Source organism: Cygnus atratus, chromosome 1 (genome assembly GCF_013377495.2).
Source record: "Cygnus atratus isolate AKBS03 ecotype Queensland, Australia chromosome 1, CAtr_DNAZoo_HiC_assembly, whole genome shotgun sequence".
NCBI lineage: Eukaryota > Metazoa > Chordata > Aves > Anseriformes > Anatidae > Cygnus > Cygnus atratus.
Window position 1 is genome coordinate 173,010,455 of NC_066362.1, and position 19,604 is coordinate 173,030,058.

The window sequence follows — 19,604 nt, forward strand, 5'->3', positions numbered from 1 at the left end:
TGATAGTTGACAAGATTACATGACCAAACTCAAGACCTCTTTAGCAAGGGAAGCTAGAACTGAAGTGGGTATATTTTTTTTCTCTTCTATCTTCTCTTCTCTTCCCCTCCCAACTTCCAGCCTGAGATCTTAGCCTCTTAGATCATGTAGTTTCTAGACAGTTCCCAACCCTTGTTCTCTTATCCCTAGATTACACGATGCAAAATCCTTCAGGTGTTGTTACTCTCCCAGGCCACAGTACTCCCTTCATCTGGATTTTTTTCCTTGGTTTGCTGTTTCTTTTCTCACATGTTAGAGCAGTCTTTCCTCAGTTTGAGTTTATGTTTTTTTTCCAATGACCATTAATTAGTGACTTGTTTACAGTTCTGGAGCTCCTGCTTTCAAATTTTGCCCATAACTTTCAAGATCTGCACTGCTATCCAGTGCTTAAACTGGATTTATATCTCCATCCTAACCTTGTTTTGTTAACCACTGGTCTTATTTACAACATAGACATTTGACCTGTCCTAGATTCTCCTTTGTTCCTTCCTTTAGATTTCTTCAACTTTCATCTGCTTTTAAAAGTAATTTGAAGAGTAGGGTTTTGTTGCCAATGGTGTTACCTTCTGCTGCGTGAGGTGATTCATGTCTTGTATAAGTAACCATAAAAAAATAGGTGTTTGGGAGGTATGGCTGACTTTTTTGCATTCAGGAAAAAACAAACAAACAAAAAACAACAACAGTAAAACTAAGATTTTAGAGAGAAAGAGAGAGAGAGAGAGAGAGAAATATGGATTTTATCTGCCTTATGTTAGTTGAGTCAGTAAGTTGCATATAACACACTAGGACGACACCAGGTTTGTCTAGCACTATATAGATCATATTAACCCAAAAGGATGATGATCCCAAATTTAAGGTAACTTCTGATTTTTATCTTCAGGAAAATAATATTATTTCCCTTCTGAGTGAATACAATAGTTTCATCACTAGTATGCAAACATGGAAACTGAGGTGGTCCGAAAATATGCTAGCCTTCTCATGAACTCTAATCATCTTCCTTAGCCTTTTTTTTCCTTTGATATACATGCGACAACTTAGGCATCTGGATGATAGCTTATATGCTGTCATCCATACCTCTGCATCAGACTGCCTTTGAAATACTGTTACACCAAGTTCAGCATTGATATGGTCATTTTCTAAAATTACATAAATACAGATAGTGTCTGATAAGCTTTCATAAAGATTTCATGTTTTTTATATTTCAATTGTAAATATATCTATACCTTCTAAATAGTAAAATATATCTAGTATTTTATGAATATGCTGAAAAAATAGGTAGGCTTTATAATATAAATTTGAACCTCTACTAATAAGACCATAGTTTTTTGTTATTTATGTGGAATTGCTTGACTTATTCTCTTATAAATGTTTTTTTTGAGACTTGAAGCTTAACCTAATGTCAGATCCAAATCCTTGTAAATTGTAGTTTATTAAAATTCTGCATCTCTACTTTACATTTTAGATAGTGATGCTTATGTGGCCTAATATCACCGCTTAAATGGTTCACTGTTATAAGAGGCTAAGTCTTAAGTTTACATAATAAAAATGAGTTCCAGATTTTCCTCTCAGCTCCATCCTAACTTGAAAAGTATATGCAATCCAGTAAAAATTTTGAACATTCAAGCAATGATGATATTTGATATTTTGAAATTTATGGTAATAAAATCTGCCCTCTAAATACTCTCTGGGATACCAAGTGGTATTCATCATGAGATGCTTTGTCAATAAGATTGCTTTACTTCCTTTTGTGAAGCCAGTTCAAACTATCCCATAGTGTTGTTCCGAAGGTAAATAACCAGTGGAGGGGGATCTTTATGTAAATGCCACTTCTCTGCGTACCATTAAAATTCAGATACATACTTTCTTGTGCTGTTCAGATTCTCAGGAGAAAGCATACCAATCAATTATTTTGATCTTATCACAGTGTAAAGAATCCTGTAACTGTGATAACACGAGCTAAATTTATTGTAACGTAATTGAGAACTCCATCATTGTGGCATCCTCATTGTGTCTTACTTTGAATACTATTTAAGTTACAAGCCACTTTAATCAGTGATTATTTACAAAGGATGCCCTTTCTTATGCGAAAGCAATGAAGTGATGCCAAAATGATCTTAACATTCGAGATTGGAAATCTGATGTTTAGTTTGTTTTCAGTGTTGTTACTCAGTTTCACTTCTATCACAGCTACCTGATTTTAAATCCATGTTTCAGTTATTTAGACAGTTATACTTAATCTGCAGCGAATTTTGCAGCATTTCTTTTTGAAGAGCTTTTATATTGTTTATCTGTTTGGGGGAAAAAAGAAGTCCACTTTTCACAGACTTGTGAGGAGTGTTTTAGGTTTTGATTCTTCATTTACTTTATTACTCTCTGCTAACTAATGAAAACATTCATATTTCACAACTTATGTACTGTTTGGACAACAAAAAGGCACCATGGACAGCACTAACAGTATAAACAATGAAAATAGTAAACATAATTAAGTGATTAAAATTCTGATTCCATCAGATAAAATGCTTGTTTTTGAAATAAAACAACAGAACTACCTATATTAATAGGTACCCCCAAAGGCCCTATTTCCCCTCTGAAGATCAAGTTCATAAGGGCCTCAATTTTATTAATTTTATCTCATTGAGAAAGGAGAACCAATAGTTCTTAATAGTATTCCTCCCCTTGAAGGGGAGTGAAGGACTGAAAATGTTGCAGATTATAAAGATCTGCTTGTGTTCCATAACAACTAAAACATCATCAGTGATTTTTGACGTGTTCGTAATCTGTTTTTTTTTTAATATGTTTGTGGGGCTGTTTTTCCCCCAAACCACAAGTTCTGGACAACAGTAGGATTATTGCTGGATTTTACAGAGTTAGGTGGGTATGTCTTTTGCAATGAAATTTACTGTGAAGTAGGCAAAATATGTTGTAATGCTATGTATGAAGAAATCCTGAGGGTATATTAGTATCTAACAAGTATTTTGTGTAAGTGCTTTCTAGGGAGTTCCCCCTTTCAGAATTTCATGTGCTCCCTTCATCTCAATTTCTCCCTAGTGATGATAACTCTTTCTAGTTGTCCCCTGACTGCCTTCACTGATTCTCAGATGGATCCTCTTCACCAAGAGGATTCCTGAGGTAACTTTTTTGCTATTGAGATTTATTCTCCAGGACCACTTTAGCCGTGAAGACAGAGCAGGATAAATCTGTTCCATAACTAAGAACCACAACTTTTTCTCTTAAGTTAAATAACAATGAGCAGAAACAGCTGTGGGACCATATATAGTAGTCTAGTCAGCACTTACTAATATTAATAGTTAGTGGACAGTTGACAGTAAGCTCATGACAAGCTTGGATAGTTTGATCTAATTTTGTTTTATACCTCTTAAAAAAAAAAAAAAAAGTTCCATGCATGAGGAACAAGGAACTAGTTGTGACAGAAATTGACCACAAATCCACAGGAAAGGAGATATGAACTGATAATGGAGCCTGGTTTTTAGCTGCGATTGTATTCTGGCAATAGAACATAAATCTGAGTAAATTATTGAGAGCAAATGTTCTCTTAAGAATATTTGTCAAATTTGTATTTGAAACTGATACAGAGAATTATAAAAATACAGGCATGTTCAGCTGAAAAAAAAATAGCCTGAAAAACAATGTGTGATACATCTACAGAGGCCACATCAAAAGCTGAGATACAGCAAAACCCCATCAGGTCTCACACTGTAGGATGTTCAGGGAATTAGATGTCTGTAGTGCAAAAAAAAGTAGAACTGATCTGAGTGTACATTAATTAAAAAACAACAACTAATAGTCACAAGACATATTCTAACAAGATCTCAAAGGTGCTAAATCTTCTGAAGCATGGAGGTGTAGTTCATGCACTTGTTGGTAACCCAAGGGCACAGAATGCAGCAGTTACTGTTCATTTGTACTAAGTATTAGTACTAAGCTCCAAAAGAACAAAAAGTTTAGCAGAAACAATTATTCTTTCTGAAAATTTTACTAAGAAGTGCAACCTATGGAGATAGTCGCTGAAAGGCTACTAATTTGGGAAACTGAAGTTTATATAAAGCCCCTGGGGGGGCGGGGGGAAGCAATATTTGAGAGAAAAATAGTCAAAATGAAGAGAACTCTTGGAAAAAAAATGTACAGACATTATTTACCCTTATTCTCCTAAGATTTGCCATTTATAGTGTAGCAGTAAAATTTCTAAACAAATATATAAAAAATGCTTGAAACTTAAAATGACATACCATTAAAAACAACGGCAATCTCTGGAGCCATCTTTGGGATTAAGAAGACTAACATTTAGTAGAAATGCAGATAGCAGGTTTTGGATTAAGCAGGCATTTCCTACTCCAATGTAGGAGACTCCATAAGAGGGACACATTAGAGTCCTCTTCAAACTCATACTTGCACTACATGTAAATGCTTTTTGTTCTTTTTTTTTTTTTCCCTTTGAATCATCAAAAGTTTCTTCTCTCCAGTGGCAAAGTTGGGGAGGAATCAACATACTTATGAAGGCACTGGAGGCTATGCTTTATTTTTCATTTCCTTAGTCTAGGGCTGTAAAAAAGCCAAGAACCTCTTCTACCATTGTCGGAAAGCTTGCAGAAGAGAAGGTCATGTCTCTGACTCTTCCTTCAAACTGAGTCTGTTGCTGCTTCTGTTTCTATTCAGTTCACTGTGACACTTATCTTCACTCAGCAATACCTCAGTGGTTCTACAGAAGCACAATTTTGTTACTGCACACCAAAATATTTGTTTTCTGAAGCCTGCTGGCAGAAGTTACTATTAAATGCAAGTACAAATTCTGAGTCATAAACTGCTGGAGACCAAGACACCATTCTGTAAAGTCATTGCATATTTATCTTGACCTCTTTATAGATGTTTTATATATATATGTATATGTATAGATAGATGATATATATATATCTTTGCTGTTGACTACCAATAGACAAATGCAGGACTAGGTGGCCCCTTTGATCTGATTCTCCTGGCTATTCTTGTGCATTTATAGCTGCTAAATAGAAAGGCTCACGCCTACAAAAGCTGCATGGAAGCTTTCTTGTGCCTAAGCTCATTTGTGTTACCAGTCTGAATGTTCCCACTCTACAAGTGACAAATTATATAACTTTTAAAGTTCCTTCAGGCCCTCATCTCTGTAGCACAGCTGTCACTGTGAGTGATCATTGTGTATATTTTCTGATTTATTGGTTGTTTATAAATTTGAATGGAAATAGTAATGTCTTTCCCTGTGCTCAATGAACTCCTTCAAAGGCCCACGGTAACAAAGAAACAGATGTTCATACACACCCCCACATATATGCGAATATCTGTAGCTGAATATAATATAAGAAGCTAATTTCACATAAAAATGCAAATAGAGTGGTTCTAACTGCTTTCTAAATGAAATTGTAATTGACAAGTCTCTGCAAATAGATTTTTCTTCTCACTCCCTGAAACAACAGCACTGGAAATACTAGTTCTTGGCTAGTCTGAAAAACAGATTGATTGCATTGTTGTCAGTGTCATTGGAGTTGAAGCTGTGTTGTGTAAAGAAAACAGAGAAGTCATACATCAACAGTAAAAATTTATTGACTGACCTCTTTGTATGTAGCTGATTTTGTTCTGTTATGGTGGTCTGTTTAATTAGGAGTAATTAAATAGAAGTATCTAAATCTCAGTATTTTTATTAATTTATCAGTTGTTTTTTTTTTCTGTTGAAAAGGCAGAATATCCCTAATAAATAGAAAAGGGGTCATCAAAATTTTTTGTCTTAAAGCTGTCTTTCTAAAAATATAGCACACTAGTAAGAATATTGTGCAGTATAGCACACTAGTAAGAATATTGTGTGTTGTTGCATTGGTGAGAGAATGGGTCTGTATGGAGATAAACCATTTCATTTTCAGACTTATTTTTAGTGTCTTAGGACTTAGTGGAACAGTAAGCTACTTTTTATTGTAGCCATGTTCAGAGTTTCTGTTGTAGGTGGGCAACCTGTTCTAATGTTTGACTGCTATCAATAAAAGAAAAAGATACACAGTTAAATGTAATTTCTTGTATTTCAGTTTGTTCCTATTGCCAGTAGGGGATCCTGTCTCTGGGCACCTCCTTGATGAGTCTGGCTCAGCCTTCTTTACACCCCACCCATGCCCCCATCAGGTATTTAGACACATTGATAGGATCCCCTTCAAGCCTTCTCTTCTCTAGGCTGAACAGTCCTAGATCACAGCATTTCTTCATAGCAGAGATGCTCCAGGCCCTTAATCATCTTCATGGCCCTTGACTGAATTTGCTCAATTATGTGCCTCTCTTGTACTGGGGATCCCAGAACTGGACTGAACACTTCAGATTCACCACCTCACCAGCGCTGAGGGAAAGAATCACCTACCTTGACATGCTGGCAATGTTCTACCTTGGCCTTCTTTGCCCCAAAGGCACACTGCTCTTTCATGGTCAATATGTTGGCCACCAGAACTCGACACACACACCTTTTTTTTCTTTTTCCTGAAAAGCTGCTTTCTAACTAGTGGGCCTCTGCCTGCACTGGTATATGCCTCACCACATGATGCAGGTTTTTTCATTTTCCTTTGCTGAATTTCATTAAGATTCCTTCCTTCCAAATTCTCAAGGTTCCTCTGAATGGGGACACAGCTATCTACTCTGTCAACCTTTAATCTGAATTGCGCACCATATGAAAACTTGCTGAGGGTGCACTTTGTCGCAATATCCAGGTTCTTAAGGAAGATATTACAGTATTGGCCCTAGTATCAAGTCCTGGGTAGACCATTTCAGAGCTGTGGAATTCTGTTTATTCTTCTGTAAGTCCAGTTTCCCTCAGGAAATCTTTTTGTGGATATCTCTCAGAAAAGCTTGCTGTGGCAAACTCCGTATTGGATCTAGAATCAATACCATTGATTCTGGACAACCTCAGTGGAAAGGAGATTTACAGTTGCTATCTTTTGTTGTCACAGAAAGAAGAATGTAACTGCATAATCATGATGAACATGATTTTATATACTTGTCACAAAGTTCAAGATTAAGATGATTTTACTCTTGGTCCCATTATTTAAATGGAAAATTGGGATCCAAATGAGATGCAGAAATAGGCATCATACATCATTAAGTATTTATTTTAATCACTTGTACAGAACCACTTCTAAAACCACATTTTACCTTTTTGTTTTCTATGGTCTGAATTGTCTTATGGGAGTTAAAATGATGGTGTTACCAACCTTTATTTCAACAAATGATCTTTAAGGGTTTTTGAAGGATGAAAGCTTTGTTTGCATTTCACTTGTTGTGAACTCTTTGGAACTTGTGTCAAACTTTCATTCATAGGCTCAGAGTCAAAATCTAATTGTGTCCAATAAAAGCACTATATGACAACTAAATAATGAGACAATTTTAGCAAGAAAAAACAAGACAGAATGAAACCCCGTCTCCTCAGCAAGATTATTTATGGAATAGGTGCATTAGTCATTAGGTGAACTTGTACTTTCTTACGTTATAATTTCTAGGGCTTTGAAGCACTAGCAAACACTTACTACTTTGTGTTGGGCATCAGTAAGAAACATACCTCTTCTGATTCTGGACTAGGCTGTTTCTGTGATTCCATTGAGGTATATACTCATGTTTCTTGGGAGGACTAGTCTTTTGCCTGAAGTCACCTCTGAGGAAAGACAAGTGAATACTGATATTCCTGGCAGAAGCTGGATTTAATACTAGTTAAATATAAAGGGAATGGTCTTTTCAGCCAGTCCATCCAAGACATACTTGGCAGCTATTTCAACTTTGTATCTGTACACCAGATTTTTTTTTCCTCACTGTAACATTTTCCTCACTGTAACAAGTGTTCAGTTTTGAGCCCCTCAGTAGAAGGACATCGAGCCCTGGAGCGTGTCCAGAGAAGGGCTATGAAGCTGGTGAAGGGCCTGGAACACAAGTTATGAGGAGTGGCTGAGGGAACTGGGGTTGTTTAGTGTGGAGAAGAGGAGGCTCAGGGGAGACCTTATTGCTCTCTACAACTGCCTGAAAGGAAGGTGTGGGGACTTGGGGGGGGGGGGGGGCGGGGGGGCGGCCTCTTCTCACAGATAACTAGTGACAGGACTAGAGGGAATGGCCTCAAGTTGTGCCAGGGGAGGTTTATGTTGGAAATTAGGAGACATTTCTTCTCAGAAAGAGCAGTCAGGCATTGGAACAGGTTGCCCAGGGAGGTGGTGGCATCACTGTCCCTGGGGATGTTCAAGGAAAGGTTGGACGTGGTGCTTGGGGACATGGTCTAGTGGGTGATGTTGGTAGTAAGGGGATGATTGGACCAGATGATCTTGGAGGTCTTTTCCAACCTTAATTATTCTATGATTCTAAGATTCTCACAGGGATTTATGAGGGTCAAAGGAACCCCTGTGCTGCGTTATGAGTTATTACTCTAGTCTGTGCACCATTACTGAAATACCATCTGATAGCAATATATTTCTTCACTTTTGTCTATCAGTGAAGATTATCCGATTAGTGGCATGGCTTTTGCCAGAAAAAATTGAAGGCTTTAAGGCAAATCCAAGTTGAAGTCTGTACACATTCTGCATTTTCTGGACAAAGCAAACCTTCACATCCACCCACAATTTCTGTACAAGTTTATGTCTGAATTTCATTGGAGCGAGGAGTCTGAGCTTAGGGGGTCATGTTGATACACAGTTTGAAACCTTTCCTTCTCTGGACATTGATTCCTTTGTATTTTTATATTGACAATATAAAGTCTCCATAAAGTCTTCCAACCCCTGTTCATGTATAAGGCTGAGAGGTCTAGAAGTTATATGTCAGTAGTACAAAATTTTCACAGAATCTGGTTGTCTGAGAAACTGAGAATGAAAAGATGGAACCACTTCCACACACTGGAGCTCACTTCTGAACTGAGGGCTTCAGTTATCTCCCTCTCAGTGATCTGCTTCTCTGCTCCCCAGAGCTTAAATCATCAAACTCTATACCATTGCTCAGGTTTTCCTCTTGTGATATTTGGAAAATGGTCCTTCCATTTTTTACTCAGATGGAAACCTTTAATCAGATGGGCATTGCTTTGTACTGTTTGCAGTCAATCATTATGCAACAAACATACAGTGGAGCACTTGAAAGAGAAAAAAATATATATTTTGTTATATATACTTTGTTGATTTTTTTTCCTAAATCTCTCCCTAATATATCTGACCTTAATTATATCCTGAGCTGAAGAGAAAGATATATTAAAGTGTTGTGGTTTCACACTGATGGGCAGTTAAGTTCCACCATGCTGCTTTCTTACTCACCCTCCTCAAAAGAACAGGGGGAGAAAATATGATGAAAAAACGCTCATGGATAAGGACATGGAGATCAGAACACAGAGATAGAGAGATCACTCACCAATTCCTATTAAAGGCAAAACAGACTCAGAATAAGGGAGGTTAATGTAATTTGTTGCCTATTGCTAATAGAGTAGGGCAGTGATAACTAAAACCATTCTAAAATCCCCTGATCCCCAGATCTCCTGCTCCTGCGTGGGCTCCTCTCCTCGGGCTGCAGCTCCAGCCTGGGGCCTGCTCCTGCAGGGGCTCTCCATGGCCCGCAGCCTCCTCCAGGCCACCTCCACCTGCTCCACTGGGGGCTCCTCCACGGGCTGCAGCGTGGAGATCTGCTCCATGTGGGATCCATGGGCTGCAGGGGGACAGCCTGCTCCACCAGGGGCCTCTCCACAGGCTGCAGGGGAACTTCTGCTCTGTGCCTGGAGCACCTCCTGCCCTCCTTCTGCACTGACCTTGGCATCTCCAGGGCTGTTTCCCTCAGCATTTTCTCACTCTGCTCTCCTGACTGCTGTTGCATAGCATTTTTCCCTATCTTAAATCAGCTCTCACAGAGGCATAACCAGTGGTTCTCACTGGCTCAGTTCTGGCCAGCAGCAGGTCCCTTTTGGAGCTGGCTGGAGCTGGCTCTGATCTGACATGGGGCAGCTGCTGGGCTCTGCTCACAGAGGCCACCCTTGCAGCTCCTCACCCCGCTGCCAAAACCTTGCCACGTGAGCCCAGTGCATAAGGTCTGGTTTTAATGTATATGTTTATCCAAATTGTAGAGTTTTAATTTCAAATGAGGCTTAGTATTCAGAATTTGACTGCAGGAACATAGTCCTTTAGTTACTTACAGTATAAAAGCTGTATTTAATTGCAATGTCTCAAAAATAGATCCTGGTGGAAACTGACAGTCTAAGTTCCTGTAGATGAATGTCCTAAGTGTGCAGACTGAATAGGTAGTGTCAACAAAGAACATGATAAAGAATTCTTTTCTTTTTTTCCTGAAGCATTTTGTTTTGTTTTGTTTGTTTGTTTTATTTGAGTGGCTGATTAAAGCTTTGATTCCTTGAAAGAGGAAATAGACATATTATGAGATGTTTTTCTCTTGCTTTCTCTTCTGGAGAACTAGCATCGAGTATGATGTTTTAGTTTACACTGGACAGTTGCAGGGAAACTGTAAAAAATAAAACATTTTTAATCCACAGTAATCTTGTTGCACTACTCTTACTTTGAAACAGTACTGCTAATGATATTTGTGATTTTTCATGTCATGAACTACTGCTAGTCAAATTATGATATATATCATCTGCTGCTTAATAACTGCATAAAAATGCTGGGCTCGTTACTGCAGTATCTGTTGCTATCATAAGACATTAAAAGTTGTACTGTCAAGCTTATAATAATGCGCTAAAGGAGAAGCATCTGTAGTATTTTTGACATTTTTAAAAACATAATTATGAAATTAGGCAGTTTATATCTGACTTGGCACTGAAATGTCAAGGGCACAACTTACCAGCCATTACGGTAAGTTTACTTCTGCTTTAGATAGTATTTAAAAGACAGTTGTATGAGTTTTAATTAGGTATGATATTAAAAAGTATTTAAATCTCCTTTTCCACAATTGAAGGAAAAGAGATCATAAAGGTGTATATTTCTCAAAGGAATTACCGTGGACTATGCAGCTCTCTGCAAGTTGACTGGAATTACTAGTTTTAGAATGTCAAAAGATTGATACACTTGATTAATTAGGAAGCCCCTTGGGACTGGTGACAGCAGTCTGCAGCAACTTGTGAAAGCTGATTTAAAGGTCCCATAGGAAGTGTTAATATTGAACAATACTTTCCACTCTTACACTATCACAATAGCTATGTTGTACACAGTTCTCCCAGGGCAATTTAAAAGATTTCTAAAGTATTGCATGGTACACATTCATTTGTTAAACTTTCCATCACATAAACTTGGGCAAGGTTATAGATAGCCAATAACAGTATGGGTATTAACAGCTGTACAACATTATAGAAGGTGTTGAAATCAACTGTTGGTTTCGGCATCAAAAAACAGAATTTGGTGCCTAACTGAAGGTGTAGAAGCTTGAAAAACAGGCTTTCTGCATGTTTTGGGTACAGAACATTAACTATGAATATTTTTATTTGCAGTTGTTAACTGTTCTTCAATATAGCTCTGCATAGTGTAAAATTACTAGAGGTGTGTGGGTTTTTTTGTTTGTTTCTCTTTTTTTATTCAAGTTTTATATATGCCATTTATTCTTCTATGAACTGTTTTGCATGTCAATGAAAACATTAGTCTCTAGTTGAATTTCCGACTACAGTATATTTAAGATAAGTGTGAAAAATAGATAGTACCCTTCAATGTGTTCCAGCTATGCAACAAAAAGTTGTTTTTGCAGTATTTTTATTCTATTATTGAATTTATTTATTTATTTATTTATTTTTAATATAGTATAGCAGATTATGCACCAGGTTTTCTACTGAAAACTGTTATGTTTTTGAAATAAGTAGGAATCCATAGTAGTCATGGAAAGGCTTAAAAAGGAAAAAGGTGACATGCTGAAATAGGATTGAAAGCAATTTTACTTTTTTTCTGTTATTCCTACTGCCTAAAACAAACTTTATGAACTCTTCTTCCATAAACATTGATGGTATTTTGGGGATTGTGATATTACTGAGTCTTTTTTGAATTGCTATCTCTCAAAATGTTTTTAAACTTTCCTCCAACATTCTTGTACCTTAATGTAACTAACGGTTTCTTCCTCAAGCATCACTTTGGGTTGAACCACTTGCAGAGTGTTTTCATTTGAGACATGAATATTAGAGAGTTGAATGAGATCAGATGGAAAAAGGAAAGGGGCGGGGTGGGGGTGCTGGCGACAGCAACAACAACAACAGGAAGCTGAATATATGATCTGAGTAATTTTTAAGGTATGTTCCAATTAGTAGCTGTGCTGCTTCACTGGTCATGAGAGAGCAAACTTCACTGTAGTAAAGCATGTTATACTAAATTCAAAGGAAGAGAAAAATCAGTATTTCAGTCTTCACATTTACTCTATATCTGCCATGTATTGCATAGAAAATAAATGGGTTTAAATGTTATACAAAATTGTAAAATATTTCCTAATTTTTCATTATTTCTCCTTGTATATAGAGGTAAGCTATTTAAGTTAACTAGTTTGGGCTAGAGAAAAAAGGATAACTAAGGATGTTCGCAGATTATAGTTTTGTCATTTTGAGGACCAGCATCTTGGTGTAGTAGATGAAACAAAGAAGGAAGAGTGGTCTCCTTAGGGGAATACTTTTAGAAAATTCAAAAACTGAAAACAAAATCATTTTCTGAAATACATTTGTAGAATTAGCAAAAATTAAAGAAGTACTAATGAAGTGCAATTTGTTATGTGGTAATACAATTGTACAAAAACAGCTTTTAAAAAAATATTTTTAGTCTGTCTGTAAGCAATAAAGTAGTTGCTGATGTTAGAAAAAATGTCAAAATGTTTAAGAAAATCTAATTTAATTTTGAATCAATGTTATAGAACATCTGTTGTGAGCTTTACATATGTTTATATGTGTATTTCTCTGGAATTTTTGAAAATAGAAACTCTTATTACCTTTAATGAAATAGTTACCACCATTTGGCTTTAAGTCATATCTGAAGATCATTTTTCTTGTGGACAGGAAAGCTCAGATTTTGAGACAAGGACTGTGTTTTGTTGGTTGTTGTTTTTTTAACTAATGATTTGCATATCTCAGTTCACAAAATCTTGTGCCTCTTTTTGGAATGATTTCTTCTTTGGTTTGTGAATGATATCCAGGCTTAGATTCTTGGAAGCCAAATTAGATTAAACGCTTGACTCTGTAGAGTAATGAAAGTAAATATGTTGTTTCTAGAATGTCATATTCATAATTTGGCCTATGCTGATTTGACAGTTCTTTGCCAGGCCTTCCTGTCTTTGAACTTCTGTAACTTTGAACTTTATTTGTCTTATTTATTTATTTATTTTGTTGTCCTTGAAACCACATATATTAGAAAGATAGAATTCTTTAAGCCTTAACGAAAGATGGAATTCCTTTAAAGAAGGGAAACAAATAGAAATAGTATTGGCAAGAAACATTTCTCCTAATAGTTTTCCCCATATTCATGTCTAGAAGGTTGTCTTCCTTCCTTAATCGTAGTCCAGCACTTTCAGAATTCCTTAAATCGGTAGTATCTCTTCTCTAGCTAGATTAGATTCTGATCTGAATATTACTGTTAGCAATAACTGCAGAATCATGTGATGTGTCTGACTGTATCCAAGGTGTATGTTGACCTTGGGAGTTTTGCCTAGTGAGGCATAATGAGTTTTCTGTCATGTAATTCTTTATTGCTCTGTGGAGATTTTTCATCGTATTGGAAATCTGTGGTGTTGTGTTCTTCGTCCTCACGGTTGTGGAGACAAGGGGCTAATAAGGTTCAGAAATCTAAGCTTTTCTGATGTTTTTATTTGAGGAAATAAAAGTAAGGGTTTTAATGCTTGCGATTAATTATAATCTCATGGTAACATTCATAATTCTTTCAGGGGAATATTATACATACACGTGATATGACGAGTAGAATTTTCCTGAACTACATCAGTTATTTAATATTGGCTACAGGTTATTAAATATAAAAGGAAAATGGCTTTTGATTAAAGCTACCTATGGATAACACTCTGTATTCTATCTAGTCCAATATCGTTCCTTCAGCTTCCTGCTGAGAAACAATTTCAACTTTTTATAACAATAACTGAAATAATCTCTTTTGTCTAATATAGCAAATCATTTAAGGGACAGCTCTCAAAAGCTGACATGAAACTGATTATTTGCAGTTGCAAAAGGGTACTGAAATAAAAATATGAGTGAAATGACATTTCATGTAAAACTACAGTAGAGAAAGAATGAATGTGAAATGAATGGAATAAAATTTGGCCTAGTTCAATGTAGAGAAGACCAAATCTGTTCTGCTTAGTTGTGAGAGAGCTATTGGTAAATGTTAAAAGCCTGGTTAAGTTTGAAATAAGTAGTTTTAATTCTACCATTAATATCTTCTATTGTTGTTGTTTATTCTTATTACTTATGCTTTGATATTGCTGTGGTAATCAAAGAGTGTTCCTTCCCTCTCTCTGCTATAGAAGGTGAGGAGACTGGAGTGATGGATAGCCTGTTGGAGGCCTTGCAGTCAGGTGCAGCTTTTCGGGACCGAAGGAAAAGGATACCAAGGGCTAAAGGTGAATATTACATTTTACTTTTTACTTTCCAGAAAAAGATAAAAATATTATTGGTCCAGTGCTCCGGAACCTAAATGCTGTCGTGTTTAATTCTTTTTTTTTTTTTTTTTTTTTTTTTTTTTTTGCGGTGACATCTTTCAGGGATGTTCAGACTGTTTTGCTGTTGTCCGTAGTGCTTTGGAGATCAGTGTACTGAATTTAGCATAGCCTGATTGTTAACTCTCTTCCATACAGCCTTGTGTACTTTACATTTTGGGGGTTTATACTAACAACAGTTGAATGGGGGAGGTAAAAGTCATCTTGCCCTGCCAGTGCATCAGATTATTTCACTGGTATTAACTGTAGCTGTACACCTAGAAATATCTAACTTTAAAATATTTCTGCTTGCTAATGTTGTTGCAATACTCTAGTACTTTCAGAGAGGTGTTTTATTTCCATTGTTTTCTTGCTTTTGCAGACATACCACAAAATGTCAGTCCAACCACACAGAGGCCTGTGCTGAAAGCTTGTAACCATGGTAATGAACCATATTCATGAATTGCATGCTCTTCTTAACTTGGCTTATGTAGTCGATATGTGCTTTCAAAAGATTGCTGTGATATTTTGTTTTCTACATTAGTGGAATACTGAAACAGTATTGGAAACTGGTTCTTAAGGTTCACATGCATATTACAGCCTTAAACAGTACTTGCTGATTACTTTGCAAATCTCTTCTATCGTTTGCAGGTTTTTTGTATTTATTTAAAATTTGATTACGGTTTAAAATGTAGTACTTTGATAATCCTTAAAAACAATAATGCAGGGATTTTTTTAACAGATTATGAGCTGTGTTAGAAAGCAAAGATTGTGGAACATTTCAAATGTTAAGTATTTATGATACCAAATTAGAGAACCTTTTCAATTCATTCTGTTCGTCTTGGTTTTCGTGGTAATACAGGTAGTCCAGGTATAAGCTATCATTTACCAGTAATTCAAAAGTGATGTTGTATCAGTAAAGAGGAAATTAGTCATTTATTTCATGGCAAAATATTTCTCCAAATGTTGAGTATGAGTCTTATGCATGTGTTTATGCATAAGCTCCTGAAAAAATCCCACTGAATCAGTAGGACTGCTCGTATGCATAAAGTTACAGTGAGGGCATGGGTGTTTTGTCGCTCTGTTAGATAATCTACAGAACATTATTACATTATCTGTGTTTTAATTAAGCCTGAGGAGTATGGAGCATGTTTTCAGTGGCTCCTAACCTAGTGGTCTCAAGAAAAAGTTTTACATAGTATCTCTATTATAGAAAAATTAAACTTAAAGAAAAAAATTAAAGAAACTTAAAGAAAAAAATCTTAATTCTCAGTTTTGTAAGCAGAATGCATTCTCTTTTGATATTTAAATACACTTCAGAATTTATAAAGCAGATGCCATCACATTGAGGATATTAATTTTACTTCATTTTTCCTACATGTTTATTTCTTAAGTGACTAGAGTAGAAAAAAGAAGATAGAGATTTTGTCATTATTAAACACAAAATCAAATAAAATAGAGCTAGAAGGACAGCTGAAAGATAATTTAATTCACTTCTAGGAATTGGCCCAAAGAAGAATGAAGTATATTTGACAGGTGCTTGTCTGGCACATAATATATTGATATTTAAATAATGACTACAGAGCACATCTGAATTTATCCTATAAGTGTTACCGCTTGTAGGAATAGTTATGTTGAATGTTGCTTCTTTTCAGCCCATTCTATCTTCCTGTCTCCAGGCAATATAGTTTCCAGTTTTCAAACTATAAATGCATTTGGACAAACATGAGGGCTATGTTTTATGTTCCAGGTGAAAAAATAATAAAGAAACCAAGACTATAAATTCTGCAAAACTTGCACACTGATTTATGCATCTGATGGATATAATATGATACTCACGTTTGATTAAAAATCATATGTTTGTTTTAGAAAAGTAAAAGTAAACTCTTGGATGTTTTGTTGTTTTTACCGTAGTCACTTTTCCATAGATCATCTTGAGACAATCTTATTCTAAGACATTTTAGAATGAATCCAGCCTTTGTTGCACCTGTCTTGTTTGCTATGAAACTGGATAAATACTATCTTAAACTTACTTTTAAGGAATTCAGTAGTATGTTCTTGATTTGTGGACACTTGTCACAATATCTGTATGTTGCTTCTTCCTATCTTGAGCCAAACAGAGCACTGAACTTGATGTTGTTTCTGGGGAGTTCAATGATAGAAATATATGGTCATTGGTTTCTTTGAGTTCATCTATTAGACCCTTCCCTTCCCTTCCCTTCCCTTCCCTTCCCTTCCCTTCCCTTCCCTTCCCTTCCCTTCCCTTCCCTTCCCTTCCCTTCCCTTCCCTTCCCTTCCCTTCCCTTCCCTTCCCTTCCCTTCCCTTCCCTTCCCTTCCCTTCCCTTCCCTTCCCTTCCCTTCCCTTCCCTTCCCTTCCCTTCCCTTCCCTTCCCTTCCCTTCCCTTCCCTTCCCTTCCCTTCCCTTCCCTTCCCTTCCCTTCCCTTCCCTTCCCTTCCCTTCCCTTCCCTTCCCTTCCCTTCCCTTCCCTTCCCTTCCCTTCCCTTCCCTTCCCTTCCCTTCCCTTCCCTTCCCTTCCCTTCCCTTCCCTTCCCTTCCCTTCCCTTCCCTTCCCTTCCCTTCCCTTCCCTTCCCTTCCCTTCCCCTATTCAAAGCCTAAGTTGAGAATTTGCTGGTTGATAATTTATTTTGTTGCAAATCAGAAATTATGTAGGTTGTATACTATCTAGAATGTATTCTAGACCCTCAGTAGCAAAGCTTGTTTTTATATAACAGTTACCTCACTAAAGTAAGTACTGTGGCTGATCAAACCATGAATTATAAGGCTTCTTTAATTTTCTGTTAACAAGGAATTGAGTATTTTATGTCAGTTTTATTTATTTCAGTTTTGTCCTCTTTGTAATTTTTTTTTGCACTTTACGTCTAATGTTAATAAATATGCAATAACCTATTATTTCTATGTATATCTGCATATTAGGTAATGTATACTATATATGATGGTTTATTTTCTATAGCTCATTATATATACACCATATAAGCAAGAAGTCTCTGATTTCAGCTCAAGAAAAACAGAAACATGTCATAAGACAGAAAGATTGGCTTGTCCTGTCATTGATTTGCTGTTTTTCCCAACGTGAAATTTCAAATGAATGCTGAATCTTATATCAGAGTGCCAAAAAAGCCACTAGCTCAAAATATGTGGAAAGTGATAAAGCACTTTTCTTGTTTGCTTCTTCTGATGAGACTAACAGATTCACTTACAGTGGGTATGGTTTATTAATACACACTGCAGATTCAAACCTAGGGTGTACTTCTTCAACTCATTGCGCAGTCAAAAAGAATTACAAGCCACGAGTTGAAATATCTACCTACTGAATCATTCAGAGTGTAGCAGTCTCTATTGGGCAGATGGAATCAAGTTCTAACTGATATATTTGTTTAAAAACAAAATAAAACCAAACAAAGGCTCTTTCATCTATATTTGTCTAAAAAAGTGGAATAGAAATTGTATACCAATGCAGATGGGAGGTAGAAAGAAGTGGCTTCGTGTTTCACAGGGAATGGCAAGGGAGAGAATGCCCACTCTCTCCATAGCTGTAATATAAATGGCAGCAGGAAGGAAATTTATTTAACTATTGCCATTGTTATCCTCAGTACGATACTGCTCAAAGTACCAAACTACCACTTACTGGTGAGGCTGAGCCAAGCTCTATTAAAAAATAGAAAAAGAATACAAAGGAGCAAGCCAACACTACATAGCTGTAGAACTGAGAACAGAAATTTCTTCTTCTAATTAAATGGACTGAAAAAAAGGAGGAGGAAATTTTGTGAAATGCTAGCCATTGGTTGGCCATTTTTCTCATCGTGATCCTTTGAGCTCCACAGAAACCTCTGATAGTATTCAATTGTTATTTCTGACTAAAAAGGAGTACTGGTTCTCATGCTGCTTCCCAGGGTGGCCTCTTGGGTGTGTTATTTTATTTTCAGTCCTACTACGCTCTTCTTTTATTAAATAGATTGCCTTTTTTCCTAACATGGTGTATGTTTTTGTTTTGTTTTGTTTTGGTCATTTAATTCTATTCTTATTTCTGTGATCAGAATTACCTAATGAATACAAATCTTTTCACTTGATTTTTGTTGATGTTGATATGATTGGTATATTTATTTCCTTTGTTTCCATTAATGCTGTTTTATTTTATTAACAGCTGTATTACATATACACTCAAAACTGCCTGTTAATGTTGCAGTTAACTTTAACCGAAAAGAACCATAACCTGCAGAACTATTGCACTATATGCTTTTGTTGTAATTTCTGTTCAGACTACTGTATGACACAAGTAGTGTATTAGTATAGTTTTAGTGTCTTTGTACTTCGGTAAGGTTTTGATTCAGACTCATCTAGCGGGGGAGCTTTTTTATTTTATTTAGAGAGCAGAAGAAAGCGCTTAGTTATCAGTCATAAGGATTTTTCACATTAGAAGATATTTTCAAGCAGCTAATACCTGAGCTTGATCTGAGTTTATCAGTTATTTACAACAACAGTCAAGACACATTAGCTGCTTGCATGTTTATTTCAAGCTAGTTATGTTCAAATACACATAGCACCATATCCAAGGCAGCTCAGAGCCCATTGCAGCACAGAAAGCTGCATTATTCACTAAGTTTTCCGTCAGGCTTTGCAGCCTGCATCAAGTTCTCTGCTGCTATGGCTACGCATTTATTTGCAGTAACATTGGCCAAGGTAATGTTATCTGAAATGCATAAATACAAATTCTAGATACAGCTTTGATTGCACGTATATATATCTCAAATGCAGTGCAAAGTGTTTTTCTTTACAAGTAGGTTGATTTCAAAATGCTGTGAGTAAAGAAAAGCTCTAGTAAAATGGAAGTAAAAATGCAGGTTCTTTTTTGTGACTGCAAAGGTTGAAAGAAATCTTTCTTTTGCGGTTAGCTAGGTCGT

At 36.4% G+C, this 19,604-nt stretch overlaps 1 protein-coding gene across 1 annotated transcript in view; it reads left to right on the forward strand.

The window, feature by feature from the left end:
• DIAPH3 (diaphanous related formin 3) overlaps positions 1-19,604 on the forward strand; it is a 242,523-nt gene that overhangs the window by 164,377 nt on the left and 58,542 nt on the right. The window contains 2 exon segments of the mRNA XM_050709286.1: positions 14,512-14,607; positions 15,065-15,124. Coding sequence (XP_050565243.1) covers positions 14,512-14,607; positions 15,065-15,124 — 156 coding nt within the window.